The 19,201-nt window shown below is 33.9% G+C and overlaps 1 protein-coding gene across 1 annotated transcript; it reads left to right on the top strand.

Annotated features, from left to right (window-relative positions):
- Positions 1-2,297: 2,297 nt before the first annotated feature.
- Vom2r7l1 (vomeronasal 2 receptor, 7 like 1) lies at positions 2,298-18,785 on the top strand. The gene is made up of 6 exons (XM_008759288.3): positions 2,298-2,518; positions 8,336-8,630; positions 8,942-9,733; positions 10,345-10,560; positions 12,084-12,207; positions 17,857-18,785. Exons 1-6 carry the CDS (start codon positions 2,298-2,300, stop codon positions 18,783-18,785), a joined length of 2,577 nt encoding a protein of 858 aa, XP_008757510.2.
- Positions 18,786-19,201: the final 416 nt, after the last annotated feature.

Genomic DNA, 19,201 nt, shown 5'->3' with positions numbered 1-19,201 from the left:
TGTTTATAGCAGCCTTGTTTATAAAAGCCAGAAGATTGAAAGTACACAGATGTCCCTCAGCAGAGGAATGGATACAGAAAATGTCATACATCTACACAATGGAGTACTATTCAACTATTAAAACAATTCCTTCATGAAATTTATAGGCAAATGGATAGAACTAGAAAATACCCTGAGTGAAGTAACTCAATCACAGAAAAACACGCATGGTATACACTCACTGCTTAGTGGATATTAGCCCAAAATCTTGAATTACTGAAGATACAGTACACGTGAAGCCCAAGAAGGATGACCAAAGTGTGTATGTGTCAGTCCTTCTCAAAAGGGGGAACAAAATATTCATAGGAGGAGATACAGAGAAAGTTTGGGGCAAAGACTGATGGAATGGCCAATCAGAGCCTGCCCACCGGTTCATACTGCTCATATACATACAGCCACCACACCCAGACAATATTGCTGATTCCAAGAATTGCATGCTGACCAGAGTCTGATATAGTTCTTTCCTGAGAGGCTTTGCCTGAGCTTGACAAATACAGAGGCTAATCTAGCAGCCAATTATAGAATGGAGAATTAAATCCCCATTGGTAGAGTTAGAGAAACGATTGTAGGAGCTGAAGGGGGTTGCAACACCACAAGAACAACAATACCAACCAACCAGATCTCCCAGTGACTAAACCACCATTCAAAGAGTACACATGGACAGACCCATGGGTCCAGCTGCATATGTAGCAGAGGATGGCCTTGTTTGGAACTAGTGTAAATAGAAGCCCTTTGTCATGACAAGCTGGACACCCCCCCCCCCAGTGTAGTACAGTGTCAGGGCAGGGAGTCAGAAAGGGGTATGTAGTTGGGTGTGGGAACACCGCCATACAAAAAGGGGGTGGGGGATTAGGATAGGGTGTATAAGAATGGTAAACTTGAGCAGTGAAATGTAAATAAAAAACATACAATAAAAAACTCAAAATCTTAAACTTCTTTTAGTTGTCTTCTACGTTTATATTTAAAAAGCACATTTCAATGTTCCCTTCTGACAAAAGAAAAACAAAACAAACTCTGCAAATCATACATTAAGGTAATATAGTAAGAGTATATTTTCAAAATTATGAAATATAAATGAACTGGATATTGTAAATATAATTCCTATTCTCATATTTCTCAAAATTTTTATATTTGTATATAATTTTGTAATGTGAAAGATAATGTCCCTTTTCAGAATAAAAGAGATGTTGACTTATCCATTGCTTAAAATTGTGGTGTCAGTTGACTATGTATATGTAACCCTGTATTAAAACTTGTAAATTGTTGTGCTGGCATTTTATTTGCTGACAAGATATATGGTGGTGTCGTTTCTGTAACATGATTACTGTTTTCTTTACATAAATGTTTATGTCTTTCTTGTCTGCCACACACACAGAAAAAGAGATAATTTTCTGAGATTACCATGTTAAAGTGTTAAAATGAAAATTTCCGTGGAATACTCCAGAAGTACTGGGCTTTGTATGTTTAGGTGGGGAATTATATCTTATCAATTGGGCCAAAAAAAAAAAAGATGTCTTTTAAATGTCACGGAATGCAGAAAGAAGGTAGGAACGCAGAAATACAGTAGGAATGAAGTAATGCAGAATATCGATGATGAATCATGGGAGAAGAGCAACAGAGCACTGAGGTAAGCCGAATGAGAACCACTTGGTAGAAATACAGTGGCAAGTGAGTCAGGACCAGAATGTTATCTGAGAAACTGCCCTAGCAAAAATATCAACAATATTATTGTTTTCTCTGAGTCTTTACTGTTAAGCCACAAATAGGACCTCTCAAAAACCTTAGAATATATTAATCTTGAGTGGACATATCTGCAATGTTTTCATTTTGGTCCTTTTCTTTTTCATGTAATTGGGCTATAATGATATAACATGTGGTGAGCAGCCTATATTGTTTTCATGTAAAAAGTTTCTGGCTTCATATTTTTAGCCAATTCATCCCAAGAGGAGGTCAACTCTGATCTCTGGATATTAGTACCATTGACTGAAACCATAGTGCCTTTGGCTAGGAAATAAAAGCAATTTTATATTCTAGATATTTTTATTTGAATAGAGGGCCTCAGGTGTAGAGCCCAAGAAAAATAGTTTAAAAATTCCCAATAGAATGGAAGTAGGCAACAGAAAAATTTTGGAATGATTAGTGTGACAGCCTCACTACTGGACAAAGTTAAAAACAACCATAGTGATAAAACATGACCTCAACATATATCTAGTAGGCAGTGCCAGTTCTGCAGCAAGTGAACCAATGTATCAATAAAGATGTTTTACTGGATCTTTATTTCCTGGTTCTTACAGATTCCAAAATTTGTCTCTTCCATTATGACTGTGGATATCAGCCTGTGCTTTTACATAATCCCTGAAGATTTTCACCATGAAGGAGATGTTGTGATAGGTGCATTTTTTCCTATTCATACATACTATTCTCCAAACAAAGTTCCATATAAAACTCTTCCATACCAATATATGGACAATTATTTACAGTAAGTAAAATTATTTATTTTTAATGTTTAGAATTCTCGTATCTTAATGGGTGTGATATTAAAATGTACTAATATGCTGATTTACTTTTAATGTAACAATTCATAGATACTCTAAAACTCTATTTTTTTCTTCTTTATTATTTCTTTTATTTTTTTATTAACTTGAGTATTTCTTATATACATTTCGAGTGTTATTCCCTTTCCCGGTTTCCGGGCAAACATATGTGAATGCTTCACTCCTTCTTTAAATGAGGTAAAACTCTATTTTTTAAATTTATCATTTTTGCCTCTTTTCCTCTCTCAGGTGGAAATAAATGTTAACTTTGCATTTATTCATTTTAGTTTCCTCATTTGATTAATAAAGTATACCTCTTCTTTGCAATCGCTGTTATACCACAATGTCAGAATAGTTTTCAATATTATGGTCTTTAAAAAGGATAAATTAATCACATCCTGACCTTGTTGCTCATATTCTGGATGTGTTCTTGTGATTATTTCATTAAATGCAGTAAGTCCTGAGTGTTTGTTATACTGCTTGATTGAAGTGGCTGTGTTTTTGCTACATGCAGCTAATTTCAAAATACTCTATCATAATTAGAAGTTGTGAATACTTTTGAGCTGCACAGAAATTTCATCTATCTCACGTTTTCTTATAAGTGTTTGCTGATATGTTTTTGCTCCAATTCCCAGTGTTTACCGATTTATGCTTTTTTGCAGTATTTTCAATTTTATGGGTGTATTGACCAAGACATCATGACTATGAGTGGGTCAACCTGTTGTTGTTTATATGAAACATTCCAGATAGATGGATAGTGTCAGACAGGTCTTTATGAGTTAGACAGAACTATTCCTGTATGTTCCCAAAAAAAGGAGATAAGATGTATTTATCTCAACCAAACATTTCAATTCCATGAAGACCATCTTATATCTGTATTTATACAGAAAGTAGGGCATTGAAATAAAACATTAAGGCTTATAAATCCCCTTAAAAGCATAATGAAACATTTTGGCAGTTAACAAGTAAAAAAAAAATAACCAAAAGAAATATCAGTGTGAAGGTAAATTACACTGTAATTATGTGTTCAGTAAAATCATAGTGAGATATTAACAATTTTATTAAACATAGTGGAGGAGAAAGAAAGTTTATTATGAATGCATATTGAACATTATGTTAACAACAAATATATTTATAAAAAATGTGATTTTTTAGGTAAAATGATTGATATTCGGTATTTATTTATCTCCATTTATTTTAAATAATCATAAATTGTCTCAGAAACAAAACACAATTTTCTCAAATGTTTAGCAGATAGGGAAATTTCAGATGTTAGGGAGTCTCTTCTATTTCATCATAATTAATGCTTCTTATATCTTCACTTCATCAATTTCATGCATGAAAATGCATTGACATGTTCTTCCATTATATTGTGCAGTATCAAGTCATTCACTGCAAAGACTATAGTTTTTGTGCTGTGAGTATTAGTGTCTGGCTTGTTCATTAAAAGTAAAAGTACTTTCCTTGTCACAAATATTTAACTTGTCAGAAAAAAATTATGACAGAAATTTATTGGATATTTTTATAAATAGTTAACAATATTATCTCATACAATTCATTCACTAAACATTATCTTCCTATAGAATTGATCACAAATAGGCATACATACTGCAAAGCTGAAAACATTCTTTTTTTTAAATTGGATATTTCTTTATTTACATTTCAAATGTTATTCCCTTTCCTGTTTTTCTGTTCATGAGCCCCGTATTCCCTCCCCTTCCTTTTCTTCTGTAAGAGTGTTCCCCTCCCTGTCCACCACTCCTTAATGCCCCCCGACATTCCTTTACACTGGGGGTCCAACCTTGGCAGGCCCAAGGGCTTCTCCTTCCATTGGTGTTCAACAAGGCAATGCCCTGCTACATATGGAGTTGGAGCTATGAGTCAGTCCATGTATAGTCTTTCGGTAGTGGTTTACTCCCTGGAAGCTGAAAACATTCTTTTGTCATTCTTACTAAATTCTATACCGATTAGTTTGAGACTTTTCTATGCATTTTAAAGGGATAAATTCCTATCTTTCTCTGCGATTCTTATTCATTATATGTTTGTAAGCATAAATATTCTCCTTGAGACTATCACATTCACGAAGGAATAAGTGAGCTGTCATTATATTCTGGTATGTTAGTTTTTTAAAAGTAAACTTTTCTAAATGGTTCTTTCTTTTAATCTATCATATAGGAAGTGTAAGAAGTGAATATTTATTGTGTAGAGTTTCCTATGTAATATAGAAGGATTTTAAGAAGAAATTGGCTTTCTTGATTTTCACATTAATAGTACAGTCTTCTCAAATTTACTATAATATAAACGTCTTTTTGTGTTGGCACACTTTTATACAGCTCACATTTTCAGGTGAAAGGAAAACTGTCAGGACAAATTTTCTCATCCTACAATGAGTATCTTGAGATTACTCAGGCCCTCTAATCCTGTATCAGGGTCCTACAGCCAATATATTAGACAATATGTTCAGTCACTTCAGTGATCTTTTTAATATGATTCCAGATACAACTGAAAATGCCCTCTATATTTTATGAGAGTAAATTATTTCCCTCAATCAATTAAAATATGGGTGTAAACTTATAGGTCCAAATGGTTTTAGTCAACCATGTATTCATTTATTCTATTTGTAGCTTTATAAAGTTGACATATCACAAGAACATATCTCTTAGTAGTAGTTATATACCATCGTCATCATCAATTTTTCATAATAAATAAAAATTATTATCTGGAAAGTTGTTTTAAAATATTTTACTTTTATATCCATTGATCAAATTACAGAAAGTTATAATACAGCTAGAGGTTTTCAATATTTATTCCCTGATAATATACAAACATTTATCATTTTAAATGCAGAAATATTTAGTTATAAATGTTCCATAGATAGATTATAACTAATCCAAATAAAGAGTATATTTCTTTGAAAAATGAAAAATATATAAAACATTGCATTGCCGATTTTGCATATATTTTGAGTGAGTATGGTGCTAAACTTAGCTATATTTTGATTCTGAATTGGCTTTAACATTGATATCCTCTTTGAATTTCAGCAGTAAAATTTTTCAGTTCATGGAGATAAAATGTATCATGAGTGCTCAAAAATATCCTTCTTGGTCTTCCTTTTATTTATGTTAATTAGAAAACCCTTTCCTTGGTGTTTTCCTTATTGCTTCCACTTCATTCATTCTCAGTTTAGGCTTTTCTTTGGCACTCAGGTCTTATTTGTTAGCTTTGTATCAGTGTGTTTTGTAAATAAAATAAATATGGACAGATATTTTTGAGCAAAACCAGAAATACCAGCACTGCAAGCTCATAAAATATATAGCAAGCTTTCTGCCCTAAGGATATTTATAAATTCTCACTGAAGTAAGAACTGATGTCTCTTATTTTTCAGCATGGTAAGGATTAGAAATTCACCTTATAGAGATAAATGTATGCATCCAAATAAAATATTCACATTCAGTAATAATTCAGACATGTATAGACTGATTTTCTATAAAATTAATTCCATTCTCAACCAATATAAAATTAAACAATGTAATGTTTTACTTTGTTTCACTGCAATTACATACGTAAATAGAGAACATTTTCTAAGATGTTGAAAAATTTTTATGCTGTAAAAAATTCATGGGGGCTGGAGAGATGGCTCAGCGGTTAAGAGCACCTGACTACTCTTCCAGAGGTCCTGAGTTCAATTTCCAGCAACCACATGGTGGCTCACAACCATCTGTAAAGAGATTCAATGCCCTCTTCTGGTGTATCTGAAGACAGCTACAGTGTACTTATATATAATAAATGAATAAATCTTTAAAAAAAATTCATGCAGTCATTTCATAGGTCTTTGATATTTCTAAGTGATTTGTATGATATTTTGTTGTAACTATCATATTTCTTGGAATATCATTTCTGATTCATCAGAATTGCTGTTTTTAAGTACATTCAATCTTATATTGTAATACTCAACTAGATTCCCACTTTCTTAACATTTTCACATGGCTCAAACCCCAGTAATTTGAGTAACATGTAGGTACTTTATGTATATTAATCATAATTTTGATCCAATATCTGAAGAACAAGTTTAAAAATCACTGTGAGGTAAGAAATTAAAAAAAATAATCAGAGAACAATATTTTTCATTCTATTGCTTTGTTTTCCTGGGTGTGCCCATAATCCTTAGTATTAACTTCTCTTTCCTTTTCTCTGGTTCTTTCTTTGGATGGTTTGCAGAACCTAAGAGTTCTTTGTGATGCTGAGAGTAGCAGTTATTTAAGTTATTTAAGACTAACTTTCCTATCATATAGCTGCTCTCCATCATGTATCTTTGCTCCTAGCCTGATTAACATACATCATTATCACTTTTATTTTCCACTAGGTAGGAATTCAATTTGAAAGCTCAGTATCAGTTGATATTTTTCCGCAACCTCTAAGGAGATTCTTTTCAGTCTTTAGAAACATATTCAGCCTGTGTAATTTTACTGCTATATACTTTCATTTGGTGGTGAATAACATTTTGTGTAACCTTTCCCTGGTAAGCCTATTCCATCTTTAGAAGACTACTTCAAAGAATACCCTAGTTAGTGTGTGTGTCTATGTAAGTGTGTGTGTGTGTGTGTGTGTGTGTATGTGCACTTGTGCATGTATGTTTGCATGTGTGTTTGTATGTGTATAAGTGTATGTCCTTCTTGGCTATTAATAAGGAATAGTCCATGAATTAAGAAAGAGAAAGGGAGATTCATAAGGTTTTACAAAGAGAAAAGGGAAAGGAATATGAGGTAATTAAGTCACAATGTCAAGAAAAATAATAAAAATAGTTGTCATTTAAAAATATTTATTTTATTCCACTTTCTATCAAAATCTGGTATTCAATATAGAATGATGAAGTTTGTCTTATTAAAATTTCTTCTTTTCACTGCTCTGTGATTGATTATATTGAGCTCCTTTGCTGTCTTTAGTATGCAATACATAAAAGTTATTCTAATGACTCATGCATAGGAAATTGTCGAAAATTATTTATATCTTCAAATATATATATGTATATATATATGTGTGATTTTATTTGAATATGCAGTATTTTTCAATGTCGAAATTTTATTCTATTCCCCAAATTAAATATTCCTTACCAATTATTTTCCATTGAATAATATTATTTTATTTGCTCAGTATTTTTCTGCTTTTCGTTAAAAAGCATTCAAAGTAAAAGAGTGATGACCAGAGGTAATATTTTAAAAAGGAATGTGAGTTCATGCCTATAATCCAGTGATTATGTGGAGTAAGTTCTAAGCTGATTTATTATCCACTAGTAATTTCAGACTGCCATACTTAGAAAAATATTATCAGAGTTATGGTAACTGATACCCATAAGAAATGTATTTCATTTGTAATATTTTTTAATAAACATATTGTTTCTAAAGTCTGATTGGTTTGATAATGTATGATGAATTATCATAATCAAACATCTCAGAAGGTCAAGATTAACAGATTAGAAGATCTGTAATTTTGTGAGAAAGTGATTCATAACAGGTAGACTGATCTTCGTAGTATAATAGATTACAAATAAAGTATGCTTTGAGGAACTATAGTCATTGTGTAGTAATATTATATGATCTTGCCAAATATTAACATATTTACACAATCTTGTTCTACCTATACATGGTGAAAAAGTTAAACTGCATAATTTATGGAAAAAAGATGTAATATATAGTTTACTATACTCGATATGTGTTCCATGTTGCATTCCTTTTGTATTTGGTGTTATTTTGTCATTTATACAGGTATAATTTTAAGAACTACCAGTATATTCTGGCTTTGGTATTGGCTATTGAGGAGATAAATGGGAATCCCAATCTTTTACCTAATATATCTCTTGGATTTGATTTCTACAATGTCAGATTCACTGAGAAGGAAACACTTATGAATGTTTGTATTTGGATCACAGGTCAAGGACAGAAAAAGATTTTACCAAATTACAATTGTAACAAAAGAATTTTTACTGCCGCACTTACAGGGACATCATGTACAGCATCTGCCCAAATTGGAACATTACTTCAACTCTTTCAGTTTCCTCAGGTAAGAAAATTTGGAGTGTGGACTTGGGAGTAAGGTATCTTTGTTCATATTATAGGTGTTTATAAAACTACTAGAAGAGTTTTCAAATTATTCAACATCAAAGAAAGTACCCAAACACTTTAATGTGAAGCAAGATTTCTCTTAAAATCAGGTCCTTGAAACTGACAGGCTAGGCAGGAATTTCTGTAAATTATGTAAATGTAATTTTTCTTTAAAATTGAGATAAAACTACCTTTTTTCCCTGTTGTCATTTGTTGCTTCAGGAATTGAATTTTGCTCAATGTTAATAGTCTTCTTCTTACTTGGTTCAGCTTTCTTTTGGACCTTATGATCCCATTTTGAGTGATCGTGGTCAATATTCTTCTCTGTATCAGATGGCCCCAAAGTACACATCTCTTTCACTTGGCATTGTATCTTTGATGGTTCATTTTAGGTGGTCCTGGGTTGGTCTCATCCTTCCAGATGACCACAAAGGGACCAAAATTTTATCAGAATTCAGAGAAGATATGGAAAGAAAAGGAGTCTGCATAGCTTTTTTGAGAATAATCCCAGTCACATGGACTAAACATTTTAACAAATTCTGGGAAAATATGGAAGAGACAAATGTCATAATTATTTATGGTGAGATTGATTCCATCATAGGTATAATGCGAAATATTGGGCAAAGATTGTTGACATGGAAAGTCTGGGTCATGAACATTGAACCTCATATTACTGACTTTGCTGATTATTTCATGCTTGACTCATTTCATGGTAGCCTTATTTTTACACACCATTATAAAGAGAGTTTTGAACTTACTAAGTTTATTCAAACAGTTAATCCTTACAAATATCCAGAAGACATTTACCTTCCTAAGTTATGGCATTTGTTCTTCAAGTGCCCATTTTCTGATATTGACTGTCAACTATTGGATAACTGTCAATCCAATGCGTCTCTGGATATATTACCTAGTCATATATTGGACACGGCAATCAGTGAAGAAAGCAACAATATCTACAATGCTGTGTATGCTGTGGCTCACAGTCTCCATCAGATGAGTCTTCAACAAGTACAAATACAACCACATGAAATTGGGGAAGTGATGACTTTCTTCCCCTGGCAGGTAATAGCCACTCTACTATATTGTGTCATCAGCACCTTTATATGTGAGATTTGCAATTAAAAAGGTTGGGCATTATAAAATTATATTCATGTTGTCCATAATCTTAGGAATGTTTGTATTTCTAAATTCATTTCAAGGTCAAAACAGTTTCAAGTGTGTGTTTGTGATAAATGGGATGAAAGATGGCAGGAGGATATGGTATTAGTCAAAACGAATGTCATGTCATCAATAGCTAGATATACAATATTCTCATGGTAAAAGTTGCAATGAAAAATCAATATTTCTGTAAATTTATTTTAACAGCAATAAATAAGTAGATATGTAAATGAAACAATTAGAATGATTGTACACCTAAACAATTCCCCTTTATCATCCTCTAGAAATCAGCAACTTCTTTTTAGATAGTTAATCTTTGTAGATAATCTGGAAGCAAATAGGTCTGGCTAGTATGGTATCCCACACACTCAGTCACTCACTTATTTGACATTATTAGACACTTCAACAATTTGACATTTGCATCATATTTTAAGACAAATAAGACACATTCAAAACTGTATGTTCATTTTGGTCTTCTGGACACAGTTTAATATAAATTTATGAATCTCTTTTAGCTAAACATTTTCCTAAAGGACATGGATGAGAGAGGCAACATGAGTTTAGGTGGGAGAAAGAAATTAAATGCAGAATATGACATTCTTAACCTTTGGAATTTACCAAAGGGTCTTGGACGTAAAGTGAAAATAGGATCCTTTTCAGGAAACGCTCCTGAGGGTCAACAATTATCCTTATCTGAGCCTATGATACAATGGGCAGAAAGATTTTCAGAGGTGAGTTATATATTAAATCAACACTTTAACCTTGTGTTAATAAAATTTTAATTTCTGTAGAAATGACACTTTTTTTCTGACTTAAGATACATTACTCTTTGATTACCAATACAAAACACCACAATGGTAGTACTAGAGTATTGCATGTTCTCATTCATTGTTTCAGATTAGTGGTAATATTTAGTGTTAAGTAAGACCCACAGTATTCATTTATGTGAATATTATTTAGTGTCTACCTGTCAAATATTAGGAACATATTGGAAGAGGATATTTACAGCTTTCAAATGTGTCTTAGGTCAAGGTGTTTTAGAAAAATTTTCATTCCAGATTAATAACATGAAACAATATAAAATTTACTTTTTATTATAGGATCAAACAACATTTCCAAAGGCTATTCATGGAAAAATGGTATATTTTTAGTTATGATCCAAAATATTAAATTCAATTATAGATAGAAGCATCACACCAAGGGTTAGTCATGAAGACAGTCTCAAGAACCAGAATGATAATGTTTCTATACATCCATATTTACAGTAAGAACAATGAGAAACCTGGAACTGAGGAGAAAATTAAAATGTTTCAATTCCAACCACACTGAAAAAAATTTCTCCAGCAAATCTGTTTCTTCAAAAGTTTAAATTACATCCCAAATGGTGCTACAAATATGGAAATAAGCACTCAAATACTTTAGCCCCTATGGTATTCAAAATATGGTATTCATAATAGGAACCCTGTTAGCATTCCTTAACTGTCCATATATTTTCAATAAGTCCTTTGTCAATCTTGTTTAAAAAATGTCTATCCCATGAATAATTGGGCTAGCTTTCTCAGCCTCTAGATAAAGAGACCTATATCGGGTGCATATGGAGAATCTACTGGCTTGCATATATTTATCTCCTATAAATCTATACTTAAGCAATTTCAGGGTGTGTGCATTATATTTGGAAATATATAATTTCCAAAGTATGATGTTGCATATGCATATATATATACATATGTATATTCTCTGAATTCAGAAAGGCATGAATAATGCTGATTTCTTCTACCTTCTATACATTCATTCTGAGACATCATCAAAATTTAAGTTTCCCTTTTCAGCTTAGTTAAATTTATCTATATATCTTTCCTAGAAATACACATATCTGTTTCTATGCCCAATCTAAATCCTATCAAATTGACAGAGCAGATCATCAGTCATGATGGAAGTAAATGTGATTAATGCATTAGTCAGAGAGTACAGAAATTGTATCACTCAGGATTTGTCTTTTATATTATATTCCCTATCACCTACTTTTCTCAAACTTTCCCATTCCTCATTATGGCTACAAATTCTCCAACACTCCGACAATAATTATCTGATAAATCTTTAGCACATTTGTTTCTCCAAGGTATATTCTTTCTAAGTAATCCTCTATATTTATAAGAATACTTGGGAATTGATTGTATAAAATTCAAAAATTTTATTTATGATTATTTTTGATAAAACACTAAGATTTAGATAACATTTCTTTAATTTTTCTCAGATCCCTAAGTCTGTGTGCAGTAAGAGTTGTGTGCCTGGATTCAGAAAAGTTACCCTGGAGGGCAAGGCCATCTGCTGTCATAATTGTACTCCCTGTGCAGACAATGAGATTTCAAATGAGACAGGTAAATGCAGGATTTACTGAAAGCTTTCCCATTTCTGCACAGGACTCCATAATAATCTAGTCAATGAAATTGTCTAAATTTAAATCAGAAATAAATATGTTCACTTTGTTTAGGAATTTAAATGTCATAATTCTTTAGCATCTCATTGAAATGGCCCACTATAGTCATAAAATATCATACATGATTTATATCTGTAGTTCACTGCCAAATTGACTCTGGGAGAAAAAAATAAATATTTTCAGTGTAGTTCACAATATGTTTTATTTGATGGTACCATTTAGAACATATTGATAAAGTATTAATATAGGTTTTCCAGTTATATTTAAATAACTTTTAATACTCAGAATTTTTGCATCTTTATATTAGTGATTATCTCAAACTCATTTTTCAAAATATATTTTCTCTCAATTTTTAGTTGCTCAATAATTTTGTACAATGTGTTTTGATCATATTCAATCCTTCTTTTAGTTAGGGTTTTATCCAGTAAACAGACACAATGACCACATCTACTATTAAAAGAACGATATTTAATTGTGGCTAGCTTACAGGTTATGAGGTTCAGTCCATTATCAAGGTGAGAGCATGGCAGCATCTAGGCAAGAATGGTGTTGGAGGAGCTGAGAGTTCTACATCTTTTTCTGAAGGCAAACAGGAGAAGACTACCTTCCAGACAGTAGGGTCTTAAAGCCCATGTCCACAGTGACACACCTACACCAACAAGGTCATACCACTTAATAGTTCCACTCCTTGGGCCAAGCACATACAAATCATCACATTCCACTCCATGGCTCCCTATTCATGTTCAAACCTAAGTCTACTCTACAGGGACATACCCAGTCATAACATAATAATAAAAATATCTTGTCTGTCTCCCAAAGTTCCCATAATCTATAGCAGTCTCAACAATGATAAAACTCCAAAGTTCAAAAACCGTTCTGAGTTTCATCTAAACACTGAACTGCAATCCTGAAAGAAAGACAGCAAACTAGCTGAGCAAACTACAAACTCTGCATCTCCACATCTGATATCAAAGTAGATTTCAATTTCCCAACTCATTTTTCATCTTTGGTGAATATACAAACTTTTATCTTCTGTGCTGAAACCACTCACTGTTAGCAAGTTTCTTTGGCAAGTATCCCACAGCTCCGACATTTTTAACATCTTATGTTCTCCAAGTCAATTTCAACTTCACAGGTTCTTAATCAAATGTCCTGGATCCATACATGATCTGGCCTCCTCCAAATGGCTTATGTCACTTCTCTAACTCAGCCCTCTGGATCCTCTAACTTCCAGGGTCTGATTTTCTCCACTCCACCACTGCTCCTGGTATTCTCAGTGATCATGCCACGGTAATGATATTTCTAATATAGCCTTGTCTGCTGCAAGTAGGCTTCACCAATAGTCTCTCATAGGTTCTCTTCATGGTGTCTTGCCTCAGCTTCTTTGCCTGACCCTTTAAACTTGGGTCTTCAACTGCAGCTGAGGTTTCATCTTCACCAATGGTCTTCAATGGCCTCTCATGGTGCCACACCTCAGCTGCTCTCTATGACCACTATGTACGTGAAAAGCCAGGATCACCAGGTCAATTCTTACACATTACCAAGTGCACCTGTAGCTGTAGGTACTACCTTGGCTATCCCTAGCATTTTTGTGCTCTAAGAAAATACTTCCAAGATTTCACCACAGTGATGTTGGTCCCTTCTTAATAATTGCCATTTTCAAAGTTCCAGGTAACCAGCATAAATTTTTCTAGTACTTCCTTCTATTCTTGACTCTAAACTCAAGGATACAAGGCTGCTGAGTTCTGCTGCTTCCTTGGACTTAAACTTTGTCCCCTTTACTCTACCACCAGCTTTCTGTTTTCCTACTCCTTCACAGTCTATGCTTGGCTATCCTAGAACTTCCTCCATTGATTTACCTTGAACGCAGAGATCTGCAGTCCTATTTTCTAAGTATTAGGTTTAAAGATGTGTTCCCCCAAGGCTGCTCTTAGGCTTTTCTCTTCTTGGAAATTACTCTTGAATAGGCTGGACTTGAACTCAGAGATCTGCTTACCTCTCTCTCCTGACTTTTATAGTTTTTACCACTATGCCTGCCTAAATTTACCTGGGTGAGATCTTCCCGCAAAATCCTACTCTCTTAACCAGCTTATTTCCTGGAACATAGAATTCAGCTCCAATCTACTTCCTAGTGCCCCTTTAATTCTTGAGCCATATATTTTTTTTATTTTTCCTCTTTCATTTTGCTTCTTTTCATTAAAAACCTTTTCATAAAAGTGAACTTTAGTAAGCACACAACAGATTTTATAACAGGGTGTTTTGAAACTTCCATTTTCAAAGCAATCTAAATCTCTTCACGATTACCTCAGGCTGTCTCCTTGGAGTAGAGTAAAAATTATACACATTTTTCACCAAAATACCGCAAAATCATCTCTAAGTCACAACTAAAATTCTTCTCCATTGAATAATCTTGGACCAGGTCTGCAGAGTTCAAATCACTCTCAGCAACAAAATCTTTGATATTCCTACTAGGATATCCCTTAACCCCATTTAAAGGATTCCTCTGCTGTCCAAATCCAAAGCCACACAATCCATATTCTTCTAAATGGCATAGGCAAGCTGAAAGATCTACATCTTTTTCTGAGGGCAAAAATGACAAGAATGCCTTCCATGCATTTAGTATGAGTGTCTTAATGCCCATGAGTACAGTAGCACAGCTAGTCCAACAAGGCCATACCTCTTAATAGTACCACTCCATGAGCCAAGCATATACAAACAATCGCAGCCCTCTCAATCCTCCCAGATCTAGTCCCTCTTTTCTAGCTATTCAATATTTTGCAATAAAAATTTCTAAAACTTTCTATGGTACTCATCTACTTTCGTTTTAATAGATCTCAATTGACAGTTATCTACCAACCAAGAGATGCATGATAAAATCTGACTCTTTTCCAAAGAGCTACCAATTGCCAATATCTTATTTTGAAGGGGTGCATTTTTATGTTTTATTCCTAACTACATTCTCTATGTGGGAGTTTGCTCTGATTTAAGGCTGCAACTTTCTAATTCATTTTTCCGTGGGCTATAAATTCATAAGTCCAAGTGTCTAATAGGTCCAGAAAAAATAATTACTTGTAGTTATCTGCACATAACAGGGCTTCCTGCTTTCTCTTGGATAAAATTTTAGCAAACATTTTATTTTGTTATTGAGAATTTCAGATAACATTAGAGTCTGGGATCTTTTGAGGGAAGATATGTTATGAGAGACAAGTTTGAAATTTTAAAAGAGTATGTGAAATCTGTACTCTCTTTTTCTTGAATTCTGCTTTCAAATCAGAATATAAGAATTCAGTTCATCAAGTGCTCAAGTGTCTCTCTGCCTGGATGCTGTCATACTTATTGATATGGCAGAAATGGACTAACAGTGCAAACCTCTAAGGAAATACCCCTTTAAAATAGTTTATAAGCTATTTTCTGTTCACAGGAAGAGAACAATAACTAACACAGGATAACAACACAACCCCTTAAATATTTTTGAAAATTTTACCTAGAAAATATCTAGCTGAGTTTAATCAAGAGTCAATTGATAGTTATAGCTATTATATACACATTTTCATTATTAGTAGTTGGATATCCTTTTCTATTTTCATCTTCTCTGACTGAACCCAGATCCGGGTGTCCTCTGCTCTATATGTGTCAGGGGCCAAATCACTGGTTGGTGATTCAGTGTCTGAGAGATCTCAGGGGTCAGGTTAATTGACACTGCTGGTCCTCCCACAGTATTGTCCTCCTCCCCAGCTTCCTCCAGCTTTTCTCTTATTCAACAGTGGAGTCAGCAGCTTCTCTTCATTGGTTGGGTACACATATTGGCATCTGACTCTTTCAGCAGCTTGTTGGGTCTTTTGGAGAATATCATCCTCATTGAGGTAACTTCAGGAATTTTCAATGTCACTTGACTGACAACAAAGATTTAAAGCCACAATAAAAACAGGGAAATACTTAAGAGTCAAAAATAGTCAAAGATATGAAAGTTGCATCACATGTACATGTTCAATACCTATAAAATCTGTAAAGCTTTATATGCTAATGTAAAGATACTAAGATTAAATAATGTCATCTAACTTGTCTAAAGTTGGATATCTAGTATTTGAATACAAAGCATTTTTCTGCCCTATCTTGGTAATATTAAACAATTTGCCTGTATAGTTAATAAGTTCAAGTCCTAGAACTTGAAACTTAAATCAAATTCTATCTGATTTCCATACAGGCTAGAGATTGGAAATTTGCATTTGATTTCCCCAGCATCTTTACTGTCTATTGTAATTAAATATTTAAATTTCCTTAATCCATAGATTACACTACTAATATCTATCTCCATGTAATAGAACACTATATGCAATCATAAACTCAGTTTACAGAATTTATACAACTTACAGTCTATGCAATTTATAATGTAGAGATGTAACAAGACAAAGAGGTTTTTTAGAATATTGAAACTCTAATTTTAAGAATAGGTAATATGCACAATTATGGTGTACTAAATAAAGGAAAAATAATTCTCAGTATTTTTCTATTTCTTAATATTGAGTGAAGAGTTAAGTTAATTTAATTTTTTTCTTTTTTTTTGGATATTTGCATTTACATTTCAAGTTTTATCCCCATTCCCTGTTTTCTATCCATAAACTCCCTATCCCATCCCTCTTTCCCATTATTCTATGAGGTTGCTCCCCTCCAACCAACCACCCCTTCCTGCCTCCCTTACTGACATTCCCCTACACTGGAGGATTTAATCTTGGCTGGACCAAAGGCTTCTCCTCCTAATGGTGCCCAACAAGGCCATCCTCTGCTACATATGCAGCTGGAACCATGGGTCTATCTATGTGTACACAGTAGATAGGGATTGGTCGCAGGGAGCTCTGCTTGGTTGTTGTTATTATTATTATGGGGTTACAAACCCCTTCAGCAAGTACAATCCTTTCTCCAACTCTTCGAATTCAGACCCCCTTCTCCGTCCAATGGTTGACAGTGAGAAACTACCTCTGTATTTGTCCAGCTATGGCAGAGCCTCTCAGGGGATAGCTATATCAGGCTCCTGTCAACATGTACTCCTTGGCATCTCTTGGCAATAGTGTCTGGGTTTAATGTCTGTATATGGGATGGATTCCCATGTATGGCAATCTCTTGATGGCCTTTTCTTTAGTCTCTGCTCCATGTTTTGACTCTGTATTTCCTTCTGTGAATATTTTGTTCCCCCTTCTAAAAAGTCTGAAGCATCCACAAGTTCGTTTTCCTTTATCTTGAGCTTCATGTGGCCTGCGAATTGTGTCTTGTATATCTAAGCTTTGGGACTAATATCCACTTATCAGTGGAAATATAGATAACTTATGTAAGAGAAAGAATATGATGGAAGGAAAGAATGATTGAATGAAAACTCATTATATGTGAACATGCATACTAGAAGAAATACATGAGAAAGAAGGAACAATATATAAATACTTAACTATTCATAACAGTGTGCCTATTACTTTTTTCCTGAGAAAAAAGGTAAGGTGAAATTTGTAACAGTCCTTGTACACAGAAATGACTCAGAATAAAATAAGAAATCAATTTAGCCTGGACTTATGATCTCATGATAACCTACATTTCTGACCAGATGTGGATCAGTGTATGAAGTGTCCAGAGAGTCATTATGTAAATCCAGAGAAGAACCACTGCTTGCAGAAAACTGTGAGCTTTCTTGCCTATGAAGACCCCTTGGGGATGACTCTGACCAGTATATCTCTCTGCTTATCTGCACTCACAGCTTTTGTTATTGGGGTCTTTGTGAAATACAGAGAGACTCCCATTGTGAAAGCCAATAATCGAGGTCTCAGTTACACTTTGCTCATCACAATCACCTTTTGTTTTCTCTGTCCTTTGAACTTTATTGGTCAACCAAATGCAGCCACCTGTATCCTCCAGCAGACCATATTTGGAGTTGCATTCACTGTAGCTCTGGCTACTGTATTGGTCAAGGCTATTACTGTGGTCATTGCCTTCAAAGTCACCTTTCCAGGGAGAATTGTGAGGTGGTTAATGACATCAAGGGCACCAAACTGTATAATTCCTATCTGTACTCTGATCCAACTTCTTTTTTGTGCAATATGGATGGCAACCTCTCCTCCATTCATTGACCAAGATTTTCATGCTGAACATGGACACATCCTACTTTTGTGTAACAAGGGATCATCTCTTGCCTTCCACTGTGTTCTGGGATACCTCTGCTCTCTGGCACTTGGTGGTTACACCATGGCATTCTTATCTAGAAATCTGCCTGATACATTCAATGAATCCAAATTTCTGTCATTCAGCATGCTGGTGTTCTTCTGTGTCTGGGTCACATTTCTTCCTGTCTACCATAGCACTAAGGGGAAGGTCATGGTGGCTATGGAAGTATTCTCTATCTTAGTTTCCAGTGCAGCACTCCTTGGTTTTATATTTGCTCCTAAGTGTTACATTATCTTGTTGAGACCAGAAAAGAATTCATTTCATCATATGAGGGACAAAGCACATTCTAGAAAGAATAAGTCTCTTAAAATATAGTTGAAAAAATAAATTTAGCTTCTATATTAGCAAATGTTAAGAGGTTTGAATGTATGGCCATTCCATTCTAAAAATATGATATGTAAATACACAATGGGTTCAAGTCCATCAAGCATTATCTCTTTAAACAGTTATATTCCGGTGTTACAGTATGAGAGAAATTTCTCTATTTCATTTATGAAAACCACATCTCCTTGTTTGCTACTCAGCTTCTCTGAGTAGATAAACTGGTGACATCATACCTGGATAATATTGAAATTTTAATCTTTCTTTGATATAAAAATCACTTTGTTCTTTTCTTCTTTTAATGTGTCTATCAACCATAATTTGCATATAATTTCCTCTGCCTGAATTAGTACCATATTTAATATGACATGCCCATCCAAATAAAGTTTCTTAATGTCCATTAATAATTC

Source organism: Rattus norvegicus, chromosome 1, assembly GCF_036323735.1.
Source record: "Rattus norvegicus strain BN/NHsdMcwi chromosome 1, GRCr8, whole genome shotgun sequence".
NCBI classification, from domain to species: domain Eukaryota; kingdom Metazoa; phylum Chordata; class Mammalia; order Rodentia; family Muridae; genus Rattus; species Rattus norvegicus.
The sequence above is the reverse complement of the archived record's forward strand: the minus strand, read 5'-3'. Positions and strand labels throughout refer to the sequence as shown.

What these genes read in the sequence shown, in the direction of transcription:
- Vom2r7l1 (XM_008759288.3), top strand. Translation starts at nt 2,298, where the DNA reads ATGTTTTACTGGATCTTTATTTCCTGGTTCTTACAGATTCCAAAATTT. An exon ending in TGACTTTCTTCCCCTGGCAG is followed by an intron (nt 9,734 to 10,344) that starts GTAATAGCCACT and finishes AATCTCTTTTAG; the next exon opens with CTAAACATTTTCCTAAAGGA. An exon ending in GGGCAGAAAGATTTTCAGAG is followed by an intron (nt 10,561 to 12,083) that starts GTGAGTTATATA and finishes AATTTTTCTCAG; the next exon opens with ATCCCTAAGTCTGTGTGCAG.